Below are 22,961 nucleotides of genomic sequence, written 5' to 3' on the forward strand. Positions count from 1 at the left end.
CAGGAATTGCTTCAAATATCGATAAAAAAAAGCAAATAAAGCATTTCTTACACAGCTTTTTAGAGCCAGAGGCGCTTCCCGAGGCTCTGGAGCCACCTGGATAGAGCCCTTCACCCCAAATCCCAGCTTTCCCCTCGTTCCTCACCCACCCGGCAGCACTAAACGTTTGAGGTTTTGGAATCTGGTAACAAAGTAATATTCGTGTTCAGCCCGGTGCCTGGGGGCTGTTGGAGAGCCCGGCTCGCTCTTTGTCCCGCAGGTGTTGTACAAAGAGAACGTGGGGCAGGCGACCCCCACGCCCGTCACCCCCGAGATGGAGCGAGTCAAGCGCAACCAGGAGCAGATTAGCTCGGTATTCCCGCAGGAAAACCCTGCCCAGAGCTCCCCCTGCAGTGCCTAACCAGAGGAGGGCAGGAGCTCTCCCGAATAACCTCACTCTGCCTGCTTTTATTTAACCCTCTAATTTTTTCTTTCAAAAGTCACCTCTTAAGTACTGTAATTCTAAAGGATCTTTTTGTCATTTAACTGGTTAATACGATTTTTCCTTTTTCCCCCCTTTCCTAATTTGAAAGGATTTTTTTTTGTCATTTAACTGGTTAATACGATTTTTCCTGACTTTTTTTTCCCCCTTTCCTAATTTGAAACGATTTTTTTGTCGTTTAATTTGTTAATACGATTTTTCCTTAATTTTTCCTTTTTTTTCCCCTCCCCTTTCCTAACTGTTGGTGTTGAGTGCAAACCCAGTAACCCCCCAGTGTGGAGTTCTGCCCTGTGACTGAGTTCCTTTGTGGTCTGTAGGTTGCATACAGGGAAGGTTTAGGGAAGGCCACTCCCAGCCCCATCACTCCGGAGATGGAGAGAGTCAAGCGGAACCAAGAACAAATCAGCTCGGTACTGAAAGCACAGCCAAGCACCCCGTGTCAAAAATAACCCTCCTCAGCCAGACTCCACCTAATTCAGCCTCATTTCCCCAGTTTTCCTTATTTTTGCCTATTTTCCCTTTGATGTTTTAATTTCTTTTTTTTTTACCTTTTGCCAATAACGTTTCAGCTGCTTTGTCTCCCGAGATCTTTTCCACTCTGCAGGGCTGAGTTTGCTTGAACATTAACCCCAGTGCCAGGAAAAGCTGGAATTCTCCCGGCCTGAGCTGTGTTTGTGCCCTGCAGGTGCTGTACAAGGAGCACATGGCCAAGGGAACCCCCACCCCGCTGACCCCGGAGATGGAGAGAGCCAAACGCAACCAGGAGAACATCAGCTCGGTGGGTGAAACACAGGAAGGGAACGTTTCACCCCTGAAATCCTCACTCAGACAGGAGAGGTTTGGAAGGATATGGAATTCTTTAAAACTTTCTGGTGCGATCTGTGATGATCTGGGTTCTCTTGGGGGTTTTCAAACAGTTAAATTTCAAATCACTGCCGTAACACTCTGTGACGTATAAAATGATGGTTCTTCAGTAAGAGTCGCTTATAAAAAAATGGTATAAAATTCTGGGACTGGCCCTTGTTCGGCAGCCCGGTGCTCCAGAGGTGACTCCTGTGCTCCTCCTCCCCTGGCAGGTTCTTTACTCTGACAGTTTCCGCAAGCAAGTCCAAGGAAAAGCCGCCTACGTGCTGGACACCCCGGAGATGCGGCGCGTGCGGGAGACCCAGAAACACATCTCCACTGTAAGAGCGCTTCCAGAGGCGTCCTTCCCCTGGGAAGGGAGCTCAATATAAAAATAACCCTGCCTGGCAGCAAGGACGGCGTGTCCTACCGGGTTTGGGTACCCAAGGCTTTAAACGCTGAAGCAAATCTGGGATTAGGGTGGGGAAAGCCAAAGTTCAGGAGCTGGAAGAGCTCCCGAGGGAAGCAGGAATGACAATCCTTTGGAATTGCAGGTGAAGTACCACGAGGACTTTGAGAAGAGCAAAGGGAGCTTCACGCCCGTGGTGACCGACCCCATCACGGAGCGCGTGAAGAAGAACATGCAGGACTTCAGCGACATCAGCTACAGGGGCATCCAGAGGAGGGTGGTGGAGATGGAGCGCAAACGCGTGGACCAGGACCAGGAGAACCTCACAGGTCAGGAGACACGGGCACATCTGCCACACGAGGGGTTTAATTTGAGCTCAGCCACATCAATTCCAGTTCGTCATCACCTGGAGATGTTCTCATCCAAGGATCCAAGTCCTTTTTGGAAATATTCTCTGCCGACAGCTGTAAATGACCTGTGACCTGCTGTCCCCACCTTGGCAATGTCACACGGCATTTATGGGTCTGTTTTGAGCTCCATCTCTATGAGAGAAACACTGTGCTGTAGCTTGATTGTAAAAAAGCCAAATTTGTGCTGCAGAATTGAGAAGCACTAAATTCTAAAAGAAGGGTGATTTTTCAAAGAATTCCAGACTGGTTTGGGGTGCAGGGACATGAAAGCTGATCCAGTCCCACCCTGCCATGAGCAGGACACCTTCCTCTATCCCAGGGTGCTCCAAGCCCCATCCAGCCTGGCCTTGGCCACTCCCAGGGCTGGGAGGACACAGCTCCTGTGCTGCCAGGCTGTGCTGCTCGGCCTCTCTCAGGAAATGTCCTTTTTCCTGCAGGGCTCCGGGTGTGGAGAACCAACCCCGGCTCCGTCTTTGACTACGACCCCGCCGAGGACAACATCCAGTCCCGGAGCCTGCACATGATCTCAGGTGTGTCCCACGGGCTCCACGGGAAAAACGGGATTTGAACTCCTGTGAGGGTGGGGTCTGGGTGCCAAACAGAGCTGAGAGGCCCCAAGGGACACAGGGGACAGAGGACAAATTGGCTGTAGCTGCTCCTCACCAGGGTAACTTATGTTCAAAAAATTCATTATTAATTTTCCTATCGTAAAAGGATCCAGCAGAGGCAGGAGGAGGATTGTTTATATGATCCACAGCTGCCATGATACAACCTGTGCTTCCTTTTGGAATTACTGAACAGGCTGTTCTCAGTGACCTTTTCTAACTCCTGTCTGAGAGGAAAAATACCTGGATGGTAGAAAATCGTGGGGATGGCCCAGTGTTGTGTCAGGAAGAAAATCACGGGACAATTAGAATAAAAATTTTGGAAGCAGCCAGGACTAAGGGGAAAGAGTCTGGAGAAAGGATCAAATATTGTGCATATTGAAGAGCAGGACTTCAGCATGGAATACTTCAAAAAGCATTGGGAAATCCCACTGTGGAACTATAAAACTACTCTGGGATCGTGGAAAAGTTGAGCTTAGCAAGGCTGGGTTCTATGAGGTCTCAGCTCTAGGGTTGGTAACTCTTGAGAGCCCCAGGTTTGGTGACTCTGAGAGCTCTGGAGTTGGTGACTCTGAGCACAGGGCTGGTGGCTCTGAGAGCCCCAGGGCTGGTGGCTCTGAGCCCCGGGGCTGGTGGCTCTGAGAGCTCATGGGGTCGTGGCTCTGAGCGCTAGGGTTGGTGGCTCTGAGAGCTCATGGGGTCATGGCTCTGAGCCCTAGGGTTGGTGGCTCTGAGATCCCAGGGGTTGTCACTCTGAGCCCTGGGGCTGGTGGCTCTGAGCCCCAGGTGTGACAGTCCCTGCTGTCCCCCAGTCCAGGCGCAGCGCCGCAGCCGGGAGCACTCGCGCTCCGCCAGCGCCCTGAGCATCAGCGGCGCGGCCGACGAGAAATCCGAGCCCTCGGAGGGCACCGACCAGCGCCTGTCCTACTACAGCAACGGGGGCTTCTTCACCACCACGGCCACAGGTACAGCCACCCCTGGGGACAGATGGGCTCCCCGCTGCTCGTGGGAGTGTGTGCAGCAACCCCCACGGCCAGGGAAAACACAGCTCCAAAATGCTGAGTTGCACACAAGTAACAGCTGTAAATGTGCATTTTAAACTGACCTTAACCTACCCCCATGGCACAACCCCGATCTTTATCCCAGCCAGCTCCATCACAATCCCATAGTAACCCCACACGATCTTTATCCTGATCAGCTCCATCACAATCCCATAATAAATAACCCCCACAGAATGATCTCTATCCCAACCAGCTCCATCACAACCCCATAACCCCACACAGTGATCCTTCTCCAGACCAGTTCCATCACAATCCCATAATAACTCCACACAATAATCCTTCTCCAGGTCAGCTCCATCACAATCCCATAATAAATAACTCCACAGAATGATCTTTATCCCAACCAGCTCTATCACAATCCCGTAATTCCCACACAATGATCTTTATCCCAACCAACTCCATCACAATCCCATAATAACTCCACACAATAATCCTTCTCCAGACCAGCTCCATCACGATCCCATAATAAATAACCCCCACACAATGATCACAATCCCATAATAAATAACTCCACACAATGATCTTTATCCCAACCGCCTCCATCACAATCCCATAATTCCCACACAATGATCTCTATCCTGACCAGCTCCATCACAATCCCATAATAAATAACCCCCACTTTATCCCGACCAGCTCCATCACGATCCCATAATAAATAACCCCCACTTTATCCCGACCAGCTCCATCACGATCCCATAATAAATACCCCCAGACAATGCTCTTTGTCCATCCCATAATACCCCCGCCCTCTCTCTGCAGTGGGCTACAAGCAGGTCAAGACCATTGAGTTGCCACAGCAGCGCTCGTCCTCGGTGGCCACCCAGCAAACCACGGTGTCCTCGGTGCCTTCCCACCCCTCCACTGCTGGGGTGAGTAACCCTGGGGCACCTGGAGGGGTCTCAGCCACTAATTAGTAATTAATTAATTAACGCTAATTAACAGTGTTAATCCAAGACTGAGACATTCCAGTCTGTGGGGCTGAAGCTCTGCGTGGAACCAGGGGTGACAGGGACTTGAGTGGGACAGAGCTTCCCCTGTGCCTGGAAAGTTGGAGTTGGCACCTGGAAAGCTGGAATGAGCCCGATTCCTCCTCAGCCCTTGGAATCTGAGGGGTGGGAGGGCTCATTCAGACATTGCCTCCGGAGTGAGGGACACTGGGAATGGCATCGCCCCCAAAAACTGCTGGGAGGCAACAACTTCAAAGTGACACTTGGAGCTGGTGGTGGCCAAGGCCACCGTGGGGACACTGCTCAGGCTCAGTGTCACCAGCACTCCCCGGGGCTGTGGCACTCAGGTGCCCAGGGGGCTCAGGGAGGGAGAAGCATCCACAGCCAGACCCTGCCGTGACAGCAATCCCAAACCCTGGGGTTTGACCGTGTCCCTTCTGTCCCTGCAGAAGACATTCCAGGCTCTGTCAGGGCTTCACCACGTCCCTTTTGTCCCATGTCAAGGTGTGACCATGTCCCTTCTGTCCTTCTGTGTCCCTGAAGACATACTGTCCCCTGCAAGGCTTTGACCGTGTCCCTTGTGTCCCTTCTGAAGAGGGTCTGGGCCATGTCAGAGAGTAACCATGTCCCTCTGTGTCCCATGTCCCTGCAGAAGACGTTCCAGGCCATGTCAGGGTGTGACCACGTCCCCTCTGTCCTACACAAGAGGTTCTGAGCCATGTCAGGGTGTGACCACATCCCTTCTGTCCCAGTCAGGGTGTCACCATGTCCCTTTGTGTCCCATGTCCCTGCAGAAGACGTTCCAGGCTATGTCAGGGTGCGACCACGTCCCTTGTGTCCCCTGTAAGCCTCTGACCATGTCCCTTGTGTCCCTGCAGAAGACGTTCCGGGCCATGTACGACTACACAGCGGCGGACGCGGACGAGGTGTCCTTCAAGGACGGGGACACCATTGTCAACGTGCAGGCCATCGACGAGGGCTGGATGTACGGCACCGTGCAGAGAACCGGCAAGACCGGCATGCTGCCCGCCAACTACGTGGAGGCCGTGTGAGCCCGGCCTGCCCTGGGGGCTGGGACACCTCCCCCGGGGGCTGGGACACCTCCCCCTGGGGCTGGGACACCTCCCCCGGGGGCTGGGACACCTCCCCCCGGGGGCAGGGACACCTCCCCCCGGGGGCTGGGACACCTCCCCCCGGGGGCTGGGACACCTCCCCCGGCCCCCTCGGCCACACCAGAAATAACTGCAGAGCAAAACACCTGGAATATTTCACACAACGTTTCCAAAAGTACCTCTAAGCACATCTTGCCTTTCTCCCAATTGTCTGGAGTTTCAAATATTTCATCACATGCTAAAGACACAGCACATCTCCAAAACTCTAACTAAAGACTAACACACACAAGATTTGATTCATTCTCCCACAGACAGAGAATTTTTCTGGGCTGGTCTAAAATGTTTCGATCTCTTCACGTTGTTTTCCATTTAAGCTTTGTTTTTCAACCCCATTTATCTGGGGAGGGAAAAGCAAGCAGCCCTCTCCTCCTGCTTGCTGAGCTCTCATGAATGTGCTCTCCACAACTGTTCTGGGGGCAAAAGCTGTGATTTCTTGTAAATTAGTGCTGAATAAAGCTGAGGTTTCTGCAGGATGGATGGATGGATGGATGCTGTGGTGCTGGGAAAGGGAATTCACCCCACAGGCTGTGCTGAGGGAGGGAAGGAGCCAGAGCTGGGCTTATTCCACACCTCAGCATCAGTTCTTGCTTCACCTACTGCAGCACCTGCTAGCAGCCACCCCACAGGAAAGAAGGGAATAAAAATCCCTGGGTAGTGTCTCCCACTGAGTAAATCCAAGTTAACAGCAGGGGCTGTAGCATTGCCCCTGCGGAATTCAGAGTCCAGAGGGAATTCCCTGCAGGGCAGCCTGGAAGGGAAGTGTCCTTCCCCAAGGCAGGGTCCAGGACTGCCAGCACTGGGAGTGGGGATCCAAACCCTTTCCCTGAGTCAGGAACATCCTTACCTGCCCATGGAAAGCTGAACTCTCCTACAGAGGCAGATGTGGAACCAAAACAACTGCTCAGAAAAGCACGAAAACCCAGAGAGCTGCCCCTTGCAGCTCCAGGCTCTCTGTCCCATCCCTTTTCCCATGAGACACACACAGGGCAAAAAATACTCGGAGTTTTCCAGACCAGATCCCACCCTGTCCCCGAGGACCTGCTCGGGCCTCACACCAGCACTGCTGCCATTCCAAGGTCCCTCCCAGCCTTGGGAATCCAAATCTGAGGGGAAGCTGAAGAGAGAAAAAGCCCAGAAGGCACCAAACCAAGAGGCCCAGTCTGGGAACTATCAGCTCTTTTATTAGCCCATGTAAAAGTTGGAAAAGCACCTGCAGCAGCTCCTTCCAATAAACACCCATCTGGACAGCTACAGTACAATATATACAGATCAGAATTCCAGAGGGAACACCTGGGAATTCTGGCCGAAGGTCTCCAAGAAGCAGCAATGCAGTCCATGCAATTAAAACTCCATAAATTATTCCCCAACATCTGCTGTGAGTCTGTACACAATATACAAAGAGCTCTCGTCCAATCCTCACGGAAAAGTCTTCCCACAAGAACTGCTGCCAGCAAAGGCCACGGGGCAAAGCCGGGGAGGCTCTGCAGTCTCTCTCCTGTACAAGCACAATTCCCTCTCAGCTCGAGTCGTACAAAAATACATGGAAAAATAGATCCAGTACAAATCCCAGGCTCCTGCTGGAAGGAACGGAGCCCAGCTCGCCTCGGCCGCGCTGCCGGGGCTCCCAGGGGAGCAGCAGGGGCAGGAGGGGGCAGAGCTGGCAGCTGCAGCTCTCGGCCCCCTCTCAGAAGAGGCTGCAGCACTAAGAACACTTTGGATGTGAAAAAATAATTTAATGACTCTGTCGGTTTGGTTTGTCACAGTCTCTGCTATTGCACAGCTCGGGCGGGTTTTCCCTCGCGGCCCGAAAGAAGGATGCATAGCAATCCCAGAGGAACACCTCTGCCAGGGAGAACAGCCCACGCGGCTGAGGGGGCTGGCAAAAGGGAAAGGCAAAAAAAAGGCAAGGAAAAAGGGAAATAAAGAAAGGAAAAAAAAAAAAGGCAAGGAAAAAGGGAAAAAAAGAAAGGAAAAAAAAAAGGCAAGGAAAAAGGGAAAAAAAGAAAGGAAAAAAAAAAGGCAAAAAAAAGAAAGGCAAAGGAAAAAAAAAAGGCAAAGCAAGGGAAAAGAAATAAAAAGGCAAGGCAAGTGGGAAAAAAAGGAACACAACATAAAGGAAATCAAAAAGGAAAACAAAGGAAAAAAAGAAAAAAAAAGGAAAAAAAAAGGAAAAAAAAAGGAAAAAAAAAGGAAAAAAAAGGAAAAAAAAGGAAAAAAAAGGAAAAAAATTGAAAAAAGGAAAAAAAAGTAAAAAAAAAAGAAAAAAAAGGAAAAAAAAAGGAAAAAAATGGAAAAAAGGAAAAAAAAGGAAAAAAAATGGAAAAAAGGAAAAAAAAGGAAAAAAAAAGGAAAAAAAAGGAAAAAAAAGGAAAAAAAAGGAAAAAAAGGAAAAAAAGGAAAAAAGGAAAAAAAGGGAAAAAAAAGGGAAAAAAAGGGAAAAAAAAGGAAAAAAAAAAGGAAAAAAAAGGAAAAAAAAAAAGGAAAAAAAAAGGAAAAAAAAAAAAAAAAGGAAAAAAAGGAAAAAAAGGAAAAAAAGGAAAAAAAAAGGAAAAAAAAGGAAAAAAAAGGAAAAAAAGAAAAAAAAAAGGAAAAAAAAAGAAAAAAAAAGGAAAAAAAAGGAAAAAAAAGGGGAAAAAAAAAAGAAAAAAAAAGGGAAAAAAAGGAAAAAAAGGATAATAAATTCCTGAAGCTGTTCAAAATGTCCTATAGCCCAAAAAGCAGAAGGATTAGGTGAGCAGTAAGGACAAGAAGTGGGGGGAGCGCTGGAGCCCAGTCCTCCTCACAGGGCAGGGCTCGGCTACTCGGGGCCCTGCTGGGGAGGGCAGTGCCCGCGGGCCTGCAGCGTCCTGGTGATGCACGAGGCCATCCCCAGCAGCTTCTCCTGCACCTCCAGGAGCTGCCTGCCCGAGTAGCCCTGGAGATCCTCGGAGCTCAGCTGGGCTGCCAGGGCCTGCACCTGCCCCAGGAGATCCACGGGGGGCTGCTCGCTGCTGCTGCCCGTGTCCACCAAGTCTGAAAGGAGGGAAAGGAGACGATGCAGGAAAATCCGAGCAGAATTCCAGCTGGTTTTGTACAAAATCCCATCTCTGAGCAGCCTGCAATGGATTTATTCCATGGGAAACATTCCCAGCAAGGCACTGCACCCTGCCCTTCCTCGGGGTGAGTTCTGCAGGGTTTGGTCACAACTGGAGGAATTAAACTAAACCCAAAACTAAACCCAAAATAAAACCCAAAAGGATGAGGTGCTCCCACCAGGAGAGAATGGAGACAGGACAGCAGAACCCTCCAAATCCAAAGCAAAAAGCCACCAGCAGGTACCTGCTGCAAGTTTTTCCTCATCTCCACTCAGAGATTTCTCCTCCACATCATTTCCAGGCTTCTCAGCATCTTCCAGCACTGTGCTTTCCTCGAACACTCGAGATTTCACCTGGGCATTTTTTGGGGAGAGAAAACATTTTCAGATTGAAAACAAAAAATAAAAAATTACAGGGTGAGATATATTTTAGCCTCATAATAAATCCAAGCAGTTTTCCTGTTAATAATAACAGTTTAACCAAGGCATCTGTATCTCCAATTCCTGGTACTGAGGCAGGCAGGGATTAGGTTTTAAAATGCTGTTTTTAATGAAGGAAAAAATGCAGCATTCCTGCTGCAGCAAATGAGATCAATATTGGCTTCCTGGGTGCTAAAATTCAGCTTTACCTGCTGCTCGTGGTATCCCTTCAGAGCTCTTTTGACATTGGAGACTTTGGGGGAGCGGATGGGGAGGGTTTTGATCTCCAGGGCTGTCAGAGTGCTCAGGTCTCCCACGGTCTTGATGTTCTTGGCTCGGATGAGCTGCCCCAGGCCCCTGGCACTGCAGCAGGGCAGGGAAAATGGGTTATTGGTACACAGCCAGGGAATATCCCGAGCTGCAGGGGACCCACAGGATCATCACACCAACTCCCCAACCCTGGGGAGCTTTTCACTCATCCATAAAGTACCTGAGGAACGCCACGACAGTCAAGTCTCTTCCTCACCCAACCAACCCCAATCCCTTCCAAGAATTCTGGCTCAAATCGGGGATTGGCAGGCTCAGTTAGAGCTCAGTTTCCACTGCAATGTCACCTCCAAAAGCAGGAAGCCACTGACCAGATGTTGGATGTGATCTGAGGTAGAATGACATCCACAGGGGCTTTGCAGCCAGCCAAGGCAGGGTACACGAACTCCGAAAGGCACGGCAGGGACTCCTTGGCCATCTCTGTGATCTGGGATAGCACAGGCAGAGTATTAAATTAACTGTCACACGCTGAATACAGGGAAAAAAAATAGAAGAGAAACATGAACCAAAGCACTTCTTACTAAACACTTCTTTGAGCTCTTAAATTTAAGGGTACGAGATCCTGGGGACAGAAATCCTTTGGTTGGAGTGGTAATGTGCTGGATAGAAAAAGAGGAAAAAAATATCTCAGGGTGGTAGGAACTTAGTCAATGGTAGGAATTCAGTCAACAGCAGGAATTCAGTTAATAGTGAGATTTTAGCCCCTGAAACCTCAGAGTTCACTGGAGTTCAGAGTAACAGAATGAGTCAGGCTAAAGCAGTCTTGTTTCTTACACTCCTGATCTCAGCCCTTACAACAGTTTTCAAGTGACTACAAACATGCACCAAAGCCAGGCTACTCCTGATAAATACACAAATACTGGGGACACACAGGACATGGTAACAGCATTCACCCTGACCTGCATGTTAGAGAGGATTTTAAGGCTTCTGGAGGAGGGTGAGGAATGGGATCTGATGACGGGACTCCTCCTGTCGATGTCGTCTGCCAGGCCCTCCTGGAAAATGGGGTTTGCAAAAGAGACTCGACGGATCTGAGGAGGAGAGAAGGAGGTGTTAGAGTGGGAGCTCAACCCAGCACAGCTTGGTGAAGTCACTCTGAGGAGACAAAAAAAATCAGTTTGGAATCACTGAAGCTCTTGAGCAGTCCAGGGAATGTTTCAGCCAAGGACAGACTGTGAGCATTCCCTCAGGAATCTCTGAGTACAACCCTGAGCATGCTGTTCCTGGTTTGCAGTGATCCAGGGTGCTCTGTTTCTAAATAAAACCCCTCACAATGGGAATCTGTCAGTGCTGGCACACTCCAAACCCAAACCTCACCATTTCTGTAAGACTATTCATAACAAAAACCAGTAATTCAACAGATTTGGAATGATTTCAGTTCCCCATCCCAGTTCTGCACCAGGTAGCACACAATTCCCATGGAGTACCTTATTGGCGGGTGACAGGGAATCATCCTCCTGGCTCCTCTTGACCCCTCTCTTGAGGATGCTGGTGGACGGGGAGGCTGAGGGGGACCACGTGCAGCGGGCCTGGAGGCTGGTGGGGCTTTCAGCCACCTGCACGGAGGGATCCCCTGCCACCTTCAGAGGGGAATCCACACTCTGATCTGCCAAGGCCACGTTTTCAGGCACTTTGATTTCAGTTTCCACCAATTCCTCCTTCATCTCCTGATCTGGAACGACACAAGTCTCTCCAGCAGGGTTCTCAGCTTCTCCTTTATCCTCCTGATTTCCCTCTAGCTCCTTCACCTCCTTTTCCTCAGGTTTGCTGTCAACATTCAGCTCCTCAGGGACCTCCTCCAGCTGTCCATTTTCATTTATTTCCTCTTTTTCTGCAGCTGCTGGTTCTTCCCCTCGGTCCCCTGAGTCCAGGCAGCTCTCCCTGGGCTCTTCAGGAACACTCTCAGGCAGAACCTGTTCTGTTTGCTCCTTCTGCTCAGCAGGTTCCTTTATTTCCTCCATGGACTCGGTGGTTTCAGCTGCTGAACCCTCTAGATTCTCCTCCTCCACCCCCACACAGCTTCCCTGCAGGTTTTCCACATCCATCTCCTGCCTGTCCAAGCTGAAGGTGCTGGCTTCCTTGGGAGGGTGCAGTGGAGTGCTCATTCCACACGGAGCCAGGGCCAGCCTCTCCTCCAAATCCGAGTGCCCAGAGACATTCTGGACTGGGCTCTGAACTGGGCTGCTCTCAGCCTCCTCCAGCTCAGCTTTCTCCTTTTTGGACTCGGTGAACTTCGATTCAGTCACCTGCTGCTTTGGCTTTTTGAAGCAGCAATCACAGCTCTTGATTTTCTTCACCCTTTTGCTTCTCTTGTTGTGACACTCAGGGCTTTGCAAAGAGGAGGGCTCAGCACCTGGGACACTCGCTGCTGGGGCACAGTCCCCTGTGCTGCTCTGCTTCTCCTCCTGTTTGCTCTCCTCTGCTGCTCTCCCATCCTGCTCAGACACACAGGGGCTGCCCAGCGACTCCATGGACGCATCACCCTTGCTCTGCTCCACGCTGCTGTCCTCTGGATTCTCAGAGCTGCCAGAGCCCACAGCTTCTCCAGCAGCTGCAGCAATTTCCTGCTTTTCCAGGTCACCTGGCTCAGCTGGCACTGCAGCACCTGTGCTGACCTCAGGCTCACCTTTACCGACCTCCAGTGGACTCTTAGTTTCATTTCCCTGGGCAGATCCCTCAAGGCTCTTGCTCCCTGCCTGTCCCTCTTTCAATTTACCTTCAAGAGAATTGCTTCTACTCCTCACTTTCACGGGCTTTTTCTTCTTTGTGCTCTCCTCCTTGCCCTCAGAGCTGTCAGCCTCGGAGTTTTCTATGCTGGACAGCAACCCTTGGGAAGACCTCCTGGTGTGGTACCGTGGGCGCTCCATCTTCTGCCCTGAGCTGCTGAGGCTGCCCTGACCTTCCCCCTCTGCCCTGGGGGCATCCTCTGCCCTCCTGCCGCCTCTGCTGCCCTCCTCCTCCAGGCCCCTGCAAGCAGGAGAGTCCTTGGAGCTCCAGCCCTCCGCCCCTCTCTCAGGCTGGCTGCTCTCTTTTGTGTTTTCCGTCGTTTTCCCAGGAATTCCCTTCTGCTTCTGGGATCCGTCACCTTTCCCCTGGGACGGTTTCTTCTGGCCAGCTTTCTCCTCCTCTTTCCTCCTGTCTCTCTTGGGGAGCCCATCCTCCTTGTCCTGGCTGCCCGAGGAGCTCTCCACAGCCTCCGAGCGTCTCCGGGAGGAACGCCGCAGCTGCTTCTGCTGCGGGGACGCTTGTGCCACCTGGCTGTCATCCCCTGGGGCCTGCTCGGAGCAGCTGCTGCTCTCTGGGGGGGTGTTTTCTTTCGAGTCCATGTCCAGCCCCTGGGCCTGCTCCATTTCCGCGATGACGTCCTCGGCTTTCTGGATGTCTGCTTCCGTGGAGAGCAGAGCCTGGGAGTGGCTGAGCAGGATGTGCTCCACATCCTGCACTGCAGAGCCCAGCTCAGCACTGCTTTCCAGGCTGTCAGGGGCCAGGGACTCCTCCGACCTGCTCTGGAGCTTGGATTTACTGCCCTGCAGCTCCATCCTGCTCTGCCGGCGCGTCACCCTGCGGGCGACCGCGGCGGGCTCGGGTTTGGGAGGGTTTTTATCTTCCTCTCCAGATCTCTCTGCTTTAGCACCAGCCTTGCTGCCACCGCTGTTCTCCTGCGTGGCTGCCTCAGGAGGACTCCCAGGCTGCTCTGACACAGAGCTCAGTGGGGCTGGGCTGAAGGGCCTGCTCTCTGCAGCCCCAAATTTCTCCAGGGTGATGAAGGACTGGCGCCTGCTCACAGGCTGGGGGGTGCCAGAGATGATGCCACTGGAGGCTGAGCTGTTGGTGACATCTGAGGTGTCCTCCTTCCCTGCTGAGGCCTCCTGGGGAGCTGCTTCCACAGAACTTGTGGAATCCAACCCCTCTCCGACGGACGTTTCCTCTGCGATCATCTCAGCTGTCTCATTTTTGGCCTCCCCCTCGCTGCTGCCGGCTGGGCTCTCCTCTGAGTGACATCCTTCACTCCCCACGTTTTCCTCCTGTCCCAAAAACATCAACAGCAAAAGGTTTGTCCCTAGGAATCAAACGGAACAGTTGGACTCATCCTATGAATATAATACAGGAGTCAGCTCCACTTCTGGTGCAACAGAACACAACTCACCCACAAGGCTTTTCTAACCACCCTCCACATGATTTATTGTCTGTGTTTTGAATGTTATAAAAGCCACTTTTTAAAACCATTTACTCCCAAGCCAAAGAACTCCAAAAATGCTCCAAGTTATGCAGTATTTCACCTGGCCTGACTGGCACTACAGTTCCAAAAGGAATTCAGGATTTACAATCTTTACCTCAATAAAATACTGGGGGTGATCAGAAACTGCTCGCATAAATCCTCCCATTCTAACATCAAATACCCAATGATCCGGCCTAAATGATATTCCAATTAATGCTAAAGGAATCCATTATATAAAGCAGAACACAGCACTGCAATGGTGTTAAATTTTCTCTCACTTGGTGCTGAGAGTGGAAAACACATCACAAAACCTCTCCTGTTTGGCAGAAACTCTGATTTAGTCCCCATCAGACAATGGGAAATTACCTGAGGTTGGTCTGCAGGGTCTTCTTTGGCAATTTCTGCTGAAGGTGGCATTTCCCTAGAAGAGAATTACTGAAATCAGTGTTGCTGCCAAAGGAGAACCCTGAAATGACCACAGCTGGGCACCTCTACTTACAAAGAATCCTCCTGGCTCTGGCTGTACTGGGAAAATGAGGTGGTGTCCTGGGAAGCATCCAAGTTGTTGTACATGGCAGGAATGTCAGCCCTGGAACAACACCAGGAATGGAGTCAGACTCTTCTCTGGAATTTATTCTCTCTTTATTTCAAGGCCATTCTTATCAGCTGCATTAAATCTTTGTTTTTGGGGAATAAAAGCTGTGATTGGGATCCCCCTCTGCACAGAATTCACCACAGCCCAGAGAGTTCCTGCCTCAAGCCCTGCTTACACTGCTGCTGCTGCCTGAGCACAGAAAACACACCAATATTATCTTCTCAAATCAAAAGAGATCATTCTAAAGATTCTTTTCCAATCAAGATGAGTCTTGGGAATATCCTAATTCCTGACGTGCTGCTGACTCACGAAATCCTTTCCTCAGATTGTTTAACCCAATCTTTTAATTTCCATGATTTATGAAAAATGACATTTTTATTTCACACTCTGAGTCACAAAGCAAAAATCTGAACTCCAAACTCCAAAGAGTACAGAGAGAGTGTATTTAATCAGAGGAGGAAATGCAATTGCAAGAATAATTTGGCTGCTTTAAAACAGCAAAGCAAGGAACTCTCTTAGCTTTAAACTTCATAACTTGCATGGAAGAACAAGACTCAATGACCTGTGCTGGTGTGAGAAACAGGAACTGAAGTGAAGTCAAGCTCAGCTACTCAAGGAATGACATTGCACATTAAGTTTAAAACAACAAATGACAGACCTCTTTGACCTAAGCACTTCTTTCTGATGTTCTGTCAATATTCTTGGTTTTGTTTCTGGAGGAATAAACACAAAATCAACAGATTTCTCCTCTTCCAGAAGCGTCTCACTTGTTGTCTTAGCAGATGAAAATTCTAGCTTTAACTGCAGAAAGATAAAAAACCCAAGTCCTGGGTTAGGAATGAGAGGAACTGAAAATCAGCAATTTCTGAAGGACATGACCTGTCTCTGTGGGGGATCTGCCAACCCCAAAGCCCACCAAAACCCAAATCTGTCACAATCTCCTCAGAGTGAGGACCAAGGTTCTTTCCTGCCACCCTCCCCAAACCTCAGCACAGAATTCTGACAGGAATATTAAATCTGGGCGGCCCAAGTCGGAAAGAAAAAGATTTCAGCATCCCCAAAGTCCTGATTTTGTCCTGAAGATCCTGGATTTGATTCCAGGACCCCTCTCTGGGCACACTTTACCTTTGCAGGTGTTGCATGCACGTTGCTGGACTTGTCTTTGCCATCGCTTTTGGGGTCAGCTGTCTGTGCCAATATTGAATCCCGTTTCTGTCCCACCTTCACCTCCATTCCACTGATCTTTGCATCCAGCTGGGAATTCTCCATCTGTTCAGACAGAACCACACTGAATGCACTGTGGCAAGGAACTCCCAGCTCACAAACAGTCTGTGTTAAGTTCTAGAATAAAATCATCCCACGCTCACAAATTTCCTGTGAGCTACATAGAGGACAACTTAAATGAATTATTTCAAATTAATTTCTAGAAGTCAAAATTTACAATGCAGGAAGTGGCAAAAACCAGCCGAGTCCTTTGACAGTGCTCACCCAGCAGAGTTTATCATCCTGAACATGAAACCACTGCAGGACAATCAGGTGAAAAATCCCAGCTGACCTTTCACTCCCCGCTGAACAATCCCCACGAAATCCCAACAAAACATTTACCAGGTCAGAGAAGGGCCCACTGCACTCCTCAGACACCTCGATGCTTTCAAACCCAGGCAGCAGCAGAGGGATTTTCTTTTTGGCTTGGCTTAGCACAGACCTGCTCGACAGCAAAAAATAAAAACTGATTTTAGCTTTATGGGAGGGGAAAGGTGCAGAAGAAGAGCAGCAGCTGGCAGTAAAACCATGCCCCAGCTTGCACAGGGAACCAGAGCGGTACAACAGCACTTGTGAGCTCTTTCTGAGAGGATGCAAACAATGAAAAGCCGTTTCTTACTTGAGTTCCTCGGGGTAGGTGAGGGAGGAGGCCTTGGCAAAGGTGCAGTTCCAGAGCTGGGCGCTCTGCTGGCGGATCTGCTTGCTCCTGTGCTGGAAGGCCACGCACAGCACGGGGCTGAGCTGCTGCAGGAGCTCAGTGTCACAGGAGCCCGGGCAGTGGCACTGCAGGCACTGCAGGATCTCTGCCAGCAGCTTCTCCAGCTCGGGGAGAACAAAACACAGGGCTTTTAATGGAAATTCTCAACCGAAATCTGAAATATCTGAATTGTAAGTTAAAAATTAACTTTATTTTTACAGCCCGAAATGCCACATCGCATAGAAGTCCCAGAGCTGAGGGCTCCTCACGTCTAGAATTTAAATTTTAAATTTTAAAGAATTTAAAAAATTAAATCTCAACCCTCACCACATTTTTTTTATTATTATTACAGAAGAAATAGCAGAAGTCTGCTGTTCCACATCCCCCAAGCCCAGTGATTTCTGCAGCAGATTTACCTTGTTGTTCAGGTTGCTGTAGACTTTGGGTACCTCAGGGAGCCTGCCAAAACAAATCCAATTCATTTCTATTTTGCTGTCTCATTTATCTCAAACATAAACTTTAACAGACAATAGATTCCAGCACTGCACACTGCTTTTAGTGAGTAACTAGAAGGAATCATTTTGTGAAATGAGCCTCAGTTGGGGATTAAACAATTTCCTGACGGAGTTTCCCAGACCTTCCCTTAAATTCCATGGATACTGATATGCTGACTTCAGCAGGAATTAATGGAAAAGTCAGTGGTAATCAGCACAAATTTAAAATTAAAGCTTTTCTTGTAAATGAACTTCTCATTGCACTCCAAATGCTCTCCTTAAACACATTTGCATTAAAAAGCTGAAATATTGGCATTAAAAAGCTGAAGCACCACTAAGCAATTCCATAAACGAAGCAATTCTATATAATAAATATATGAATAGATATGTTCCACGTAAATAAATATATTCCACGTACAAAAAAATCCTTAGGTACAATTAGCCAGAAAACTGTGAGCAATCTGCATTTTTAAACTCATTTTGTAAGCCCGTGACCTCCAAGCTGAAGAGGATCCTAAATTTGATTGGCTTCCACATGTCCTCCTTCAAAAATATTTATCCAACTTCTTTATTTAAATCTTTAAAAAAATGATGCTCAGAAAAGAAACTTTTCCATGCTCAGAAAAGAAACTTTTCCATTTTTATGAATAAATGCAAGGAAAACAATGCTCAGGATAAAAGCACCAAGCAAAGTTTTTCCCAGTATTTCCTTTTGCTTCAAAACTTCCAGGATTTTGGTGCACATCAAGAAATTCTCATTAATTTCCTAGAAAATTTAATGCAAAAAATTCTATTTTTTTTCCTAAATATTTTCATTTCTTTCTCTCAATAAATATCTTCAGTGCAGGGCAGATTACCAGCAGGTGGAAATGAAACCGGAGCCTCGCAGAGACCCGAGAGGGGCAGCAGGGTCACTCTGACGAGCTCCGAGTTTGAAACCCGGAGCTTTCCTCGAGCCCCGCACACCCCGAGCTCCACCCCACGGAGTTTTCCCCAGGCACCCCGGCAACACTGACTTGGTTTTCTGGTAGAAGAGCGCCAGGGGCTGGGAGAAGGTGGCCAGGGCGGCGCCCAGCAGGGAGGGCAGCGCGATGCGGCCGATGGCGGCGTGCAGGGCGCCCAGCAGCGCCGGGCCCAGCGCCAGCAGCGCCTCGGCGTGCTGCTCCCCGCCGCTCAGCTCGTGGAAGGAGTTCAGCAGCAGCAGCAGCAGCTTGAACAGAGAGCTCAGCTTGCCAAGGGGCTCCTTCTTCTTCTTGGCCCAGTCCGTGGGGGTCTGCGGAGCTGAGGGTCAAGAATTCCATAAAAAATTGGGTTTTTTTTCCTTACAGCTGAACATTGAGTCCACACCAGAGAAAAAACTCTGTCCCAAGCCAGATCGACATGTGAATAGTTTAAAAATTGATTGAACAACTTCACCACATTTTAATGCATAATTATACATGGTTTCTATTCCTATTTATACTTCTGGCTGCTCAGACTCTGCTTTTAAGGTTTTAATGCCTAATTGAAAAAAAAAAACCACTCCTAAGACAGCACCTGACTCACAAATTCTGTGAGCAGGAGGGAACGAGGAATACATTTTTTTAATTATTTATTTGGAAGTGAAGTTTACATTATGTTATTCCCTCATCAACATTTCCAATTAAAGTATTTAATTCCTTCAGCAGCCCAACACTGCATTTTACCACTTCAACAAATTCCCGTGGGGCAGGTCAATTTTAACTACTTTTTTACCGAATTTTGCTTTTTTAGAAATTATTTCTTCAGCTTTAACAATTTAAGTGGGAACAGGAAACAAACCAAAGAATATTTTATACACAATGACCCCTTCGTCTTCTGTTGAACTCTGATTTTAAACCAACTCTTGAAGCCACACACAGACACCCCAAATTTTAAGTTATTTCCTTACATCTGTTTTTGGGCTGGAATTTCGTGCCATAGGGTGCAAAGTTGATGCAGTCAACCATGACTGACACAAGGTGGGTGAGACCTTCCAGCATGGAAAACACCTGAGGAGGAAAGAGAAACAAAAATCAGCCAGCAGAAACAGAAAACAAGCAGAAAAAACCAAAAATCAAGCAGAAAAAACCAAAAATCAAGCAGAAAAAAACCAAAAATCAAGCAGAAAAAAACCAAAAATCAAGCAGAAAAAAACCAAAAATCAAGCAGAAAAAGAGCAACTATACAGAAAAAACCACCCATGGTGATCAGGACAGCAAAGAAACAGCTTTTAATTAAAGGGGGGTGTTGATCTGCAAGATCAGGTGAGAGTGATAAAAGTCCATTTTAAATATACACCTCCACTGAGGATGGGCTTCCCAGTCTAATAATTAGGATGAGCAGTGGCAGGCAGCTGGGAGAAGGGGTCACATTCAGCATGAATCAATAAAATGAAGGGTCAAGGCTCCCTGTGTGCTCGAGGACAAAGCCTGCTTGCCACAAAAGTCACCACAGGCACAACAATTAAGCTGCCATTAACAGTCAAAGCACTAATTATTTTTAGTGCATGGAAAAAGATGAGCAAAGCTGCTTTCTTACCCCCTCAATCCATCCACATTTCCCTAAATGAGGCCAAACTTGCTTTAAAAGGGACACTGATATTGTGAGGTAAAATTAGTTGGAATATAACGTCCCACTGAACTTTTAAATTGTTTGTCTTGTTTAGTAATTGCTGATTTTTAAAAGTGGTATTTATCACTTTATTTATTTATCAGGATACAGCAGCACCCAAAGTAGGTTACAACGATGCAATCCTCTCAATTCCAGGTTTTTCAATTCCATTTTTTTGGTGTTTTTCACAGTATTTTTTCCAAAGTGAACTTTATGCATGAAGGATTTTATATCCCAAACTAAACGTTCATCCCCCTCCCCTTGTGGGGTGAGTTTGGGAATAGGCAATTTAGGCAACAAAACCACTGATTCTTTCAAAAATATTTCTTTTTTATACACCTTTAGGAGTAAAATCCTTTAATTTTGGTGCACAAGGCTGATGGTTCCATGCTCTCCTTCCCAACTGCAGAGCCTGGGTTGGTGCTATTTATAAACACATTTCACCTGACAAATCCCATCTACCTCCACCACGACATTCATTATTATTAATTAGAGACAAATCTGCTTAACTATCTGAATATTTAACCTTCACACTTGTTTTCACTCCCTTCTTTCATTTCTCTACCAACTCCTGTCAGCAAAAAGAATTCTTGAAGCTTCCAAGTCTCCCCCAAGCCACTCCACGCTGCAGGAATCACCACAGCAGCATTTACAACACGCATTCTTTGATCTAATTAGAAGGAGATCTGCTAAGTGATCAGTTTTATACTCACTACTGGAGTTTCACCTTCTAGCCCAGATAATATTTTGGCACAAAGCTCTTCACAGCACAGGTTTTCTTCTGCTGTTGCCACCAGGGCAGCACAGCGAGCAAAAGCTCGATACAGGTCAGACCAGGAGCGCAGCAGGGATTTCAGGGTTGGCTTGAACAGAGAGAGAAAAAGTTGGTGAATATCAATATCTGGGACAGAGAAAAAGAAAAAAAAACTTTGTTTTCTTCTGCTGTCAAAACCTAGGGGATTTTTTAGGGTTTTAAGCTGTGGGTTTAGGGTTTTAAATGCAGGGTGTTGTACTGGACCCAAACCCAGCTGAGTGAACCCAAAGTCAGCTCTGAGAGTTGAGAGATTTTATAAATCCCAGAGATTTTATAAATCCCTCGTGGTTTTGAGTTCATTCAATTCATTTTCCCTTACCTGTGGGAATCCCTGAGTGGGGAAAATGTGGGATACTGGCAGCAACAAAGCACTGTACACGGCACTGAAGTTGTGTTCCAGGGCATCCCCCTGGTTCACCTCGTTATTCTGCAACAAGAAAAGAGTTTCATGCTTCAGTATGATTCATTTCTTCACACCTGGGAACACTTTGCTTGTTAAATGAACAGTTTTTTCCACTCTTCTCCAAGGAGATGATCTCCCAAACACCATTATCTCCCAGATTATCTCCCAAACACCATCATCTCCCAGATGATCTATCTTCTGGGAGAAGAGCTGTTAAAATCTGCTTTTTCAGAAGAGACCCCCTGGGAAAGTCACCTCCCAAATTTTGTCTCAAACTGGGACATTTGAATATTTAAGCTTTATACTTATTTTCACTCCCTTCTTTCATTTCTCTACTAACTCAAGTCAGCAAAAAGAATTCTTCAAGCTTCAAGTCTCCCCCAAACCACTCCATGCCACAGAAACCACCACTTTAGCATTTACAAAATGTTTTTGTGTCTAATTTAAAAGAGATCTGCTAAATTATGCTTAGCAAAGCTAAAGCTGCAAAATTGGCTGGCAAACAAGGCTGCTCCTGATTCACTGTGATAAATACAGTTTGCAATCAGATGTTCTGCTATTCCAAGAGCTCAGGAGGATCCTGCTAGCAGAGGGTAAAAAGCTGTTTCTAAAAGCCAAAATACATCCCAAAATTCAAACCAGTCTAGGAAATGTCTGGTGTTCCTCACTCATTTCAGCTGCAGTAAGTGATGAGCACCCCACAGACCTTAAAACTCATCTCATCCCAACCCCACTGATCTCACCCCACACCTCCCACCCTCCAGGCTGCTCCAGCCTGGCCTCGGGCACTGCCAGGGGTGTTCAAGGCATGGAAAGGCAAAGAGGTCCCACAGCCAAGGACCACAAGGAAATGGTTGTTAATCAGGCTGTTGTTAATCAGGCTGTAATTAATTTTTCAGGCTGTAATTAATTTTTAAGTCAGCCTTGTTGCTCCAGTGTGGGATCAGGCTCTGACTTGGCCACAGCATCCCCTCAATGAGCACCCTGAAAACGTGAAGCAGGAATCATCTTTATGGACGTTTTACTTCCTGGACACTAGATTTTACATTTGCTGATCAATAACACAAATTTCAGGAAGGCAAAGCTCCTCTGGGAATTCCATTCCAGCCCCTTTCCCAGGCAGGAATTCCCAATTCCCAACATCCCATCCATCCCTGCCCCTGGCAGTGGGAAGCCATTCCCTGTGCCCATGCTGCTGTAAATGGTCACAGCTTCAAGACTTTCTTCATAAATTCTATGATTTTTAGATCTAATGATTAATGAGGAATAATTAATCAGCAACTCCTACATTACAATCAACTTATTTCTAGCAAATAAGGTGGTAAATCTCTTAAATATTCTAATTTATAAGGCTTTTATTACGCTAAAGATGTCTAACATGAGTAAAACTGAGATGTTCAGGATGTAATTGGACCAGTCTGGGATTTATTTGATTTTTCAAACCAAGCAAATCCAACCCATGGTATTTAAAAATGAACAGGTCCTGGGGGAAACCATTCCCTGGTTTTCACCAGCAGGAATATGCTGAGCTATCCAATTCCAGTATCACCTCAAGACATGGAATTCCTTAAAAAAATTAGAAATGCTCGGCAAAGTTCTCCCGTGGGGGTGGGGAAGAGAACCAAATTCAGTGATGAACGAATGAATTACCTGGTTAATCCAGTCGGTCAGAGGGTTGACAACAATGCTCCACATCCTCCAGAGGTGCTCCTTGCTGCCCACCTGCGCTGCGCTCTGAGCGATGACGCAGAGCACAGACTCGCTGAAAGCCAGCGCAGAGGTGGGCCCGGACAGCGCAAAGCCCACCAGAGCCTCCAGGATCCCGAAGAACCTGCGGAGGGAAATCCCACAGGTCAGAGCTGGCTTCTTCCCAGCTGGAACGAGAGGGGCAATAAAACCGGGGAGGCGTTTCCCGAGGGGTACCTCTCATCCAACACGCAGCACGGCAAGAGGTTGTTCCGGAAGGGCAGCTGGATCAGGAACAGAGCCGGAGTTCCCTGCGGAGAGAGCGGACGAGGCTCAACCAGCACCCAGCAGATGGGGCTGCCCTTCCACAGGATTTCTGACTGCACTCAGCTCTGAGCCACAGCTCACAACTGTCAATATTGTTAGCCAAAA

The 22,961-nt window shown here is 48.1% G+C and overlaps 2 protein-coding genes across 51 annotated transcripts in view; one reads left to right on the forward strand and one right to left on the reverse strand.

Moving 5' to 3' along the window:
- The window catches only part of NEB (nebulin), a 158,793-nt gene that overhangs the window by 96,538 nt on the left and 39,294 nt on the right, over positions 1-22,961 (forward strand). For 12 of the 49 annotated variants that reach the window (XM_038142097.1, XM_038142098.1, XM_038142106.1 and 9 more), the window contains 9 exons: positions 260-352; positions 799-891; positions 1,167-1,259; positions 1,558-1,665; positions 1,879-2,062; positions 2,581-2,673; positions 3,561-3,713; positions 4,569-4,678; positions 5,635-6,403. The exons of 35 other annotated variants lie outside the window; for them this stretch is intronic. In XM_038142097.1, coding sequence (XP_037998025.1) covers positions 260-352; positions 799-891; positions 1,167-1,259; positions 1,558-1,665; positions 1,879-2,062; positions 2,581-2,673; positions 3,561-3,713; positions 4,569-4,678; positions 5,635-5,808 — 1,101 coding nt within the window. In that variant the 3' untranslated portion in view covers positions 5,809-6,403. Of the gene's footprint in view, positions 1-259; positions 353-798; positions 892-1,166; positions 1,260-1,557; positions 1,666-1,878; positions 2,063-2,580; positions 2,674-3,560; positions 3,714-4,568; positions 4,679-5,634; positions 6,404-22,961 lie in introns of those variants that run through there. 2 more of the 49 variants (XM_038142099.1, XM_038142105.1) reach the window with 2 other exon arrangements.
- Positions 8,598-22,961, reverse strand: part of RIF1 (replication timing regulatory factor 1) — a 28,410-nt gene continuing 14,046 nt past the window's right edge. The window contains exons 16-35 of one of the 2 annotated variants that reach the window (XM_038142121.1): positions 22,767-22,840; positions 22,494-22,674; positions 20,760-20,867; positions 20,340-20,489; positions 18,926-19,025; positions 18,033-18,297; positions 16,939-16,981; positions 16,445-16,647; positions 16,168-16,267; positions 15,688-15,831; positions 15,221-15,363; positions 14,467-14,556; positions 14,334-14,388; positions 11,176-13,773; positions 10,648-10,779; positions 10,270-10,347; positions 10,060-10,175; positions 9,631-9,784; positions 9,247-9,355; positions 8,598-8,940 (exon numbers count right to left, since the gene is read on the reverse strand). In XM_038142121.1, the coding sequence (XP_037998049.1) occupies positions 8,726-8,940; positions 9,247-9,355; positions 9,631-9,784; positions 10,060-10,175; positions 10,270-10,347; positions 10,648-10,779; positions 11,176-13,773; positions 14,334-14,388; positions 14,467-14,556; positions 15,221-15,363; positions 15,688-15,831; positions 16,168-16,267; positions 16,445-16,647; positions 16,939-16,981; positions 18,033-18,297; positions 18,926-19,025; positions 20,340-20,489; positions 20,760-20,867; positions 22,494-22,674; positions 22,767-22,840 (5,058 nt within the window). In that variant the 3' untranslated portion in view covers positions 8,598-8,725. The remainder of the gene's footprint in view (positions 8,941-9,246; positions 9,356-9,630; positions 9,785-10,059; positions 10,176-10,269; positions 10,348-10,647; positions 10,780-11,175; positions 13,774-14,333; positions 14,389-14,466; positions 14,557-15,220; positions 15,364-15,687; positions 15,832-16,167; positions 16,268-16,444; positions 16,648-16,938; positions 16,982-18,032; positions 18,298-18,925; positions 19,026-20,339; positions 20,490-20,759; positions 20,868-22,493; positions 22,675-22,766; positions 22,841-22,961) is intronic. The other variant, XM_038142122.1, reaches the window with a different exon arrangement.

Source organism: Motacilla alba, chromosome 7 (genome assembly GCF_015832195.1).
Source record: "Motacilla alba alba isolate MOTALB_02 chromosome 7, Motacilla_alba_V1.0_pri, whole genome shotgun sequence".
Classification (NCBI taxonomy): Eukaryota; Metazoa; Chordata; class Aves; order Passeriformes; family Motacillidae; genus Motacilla; species Motacilla alba.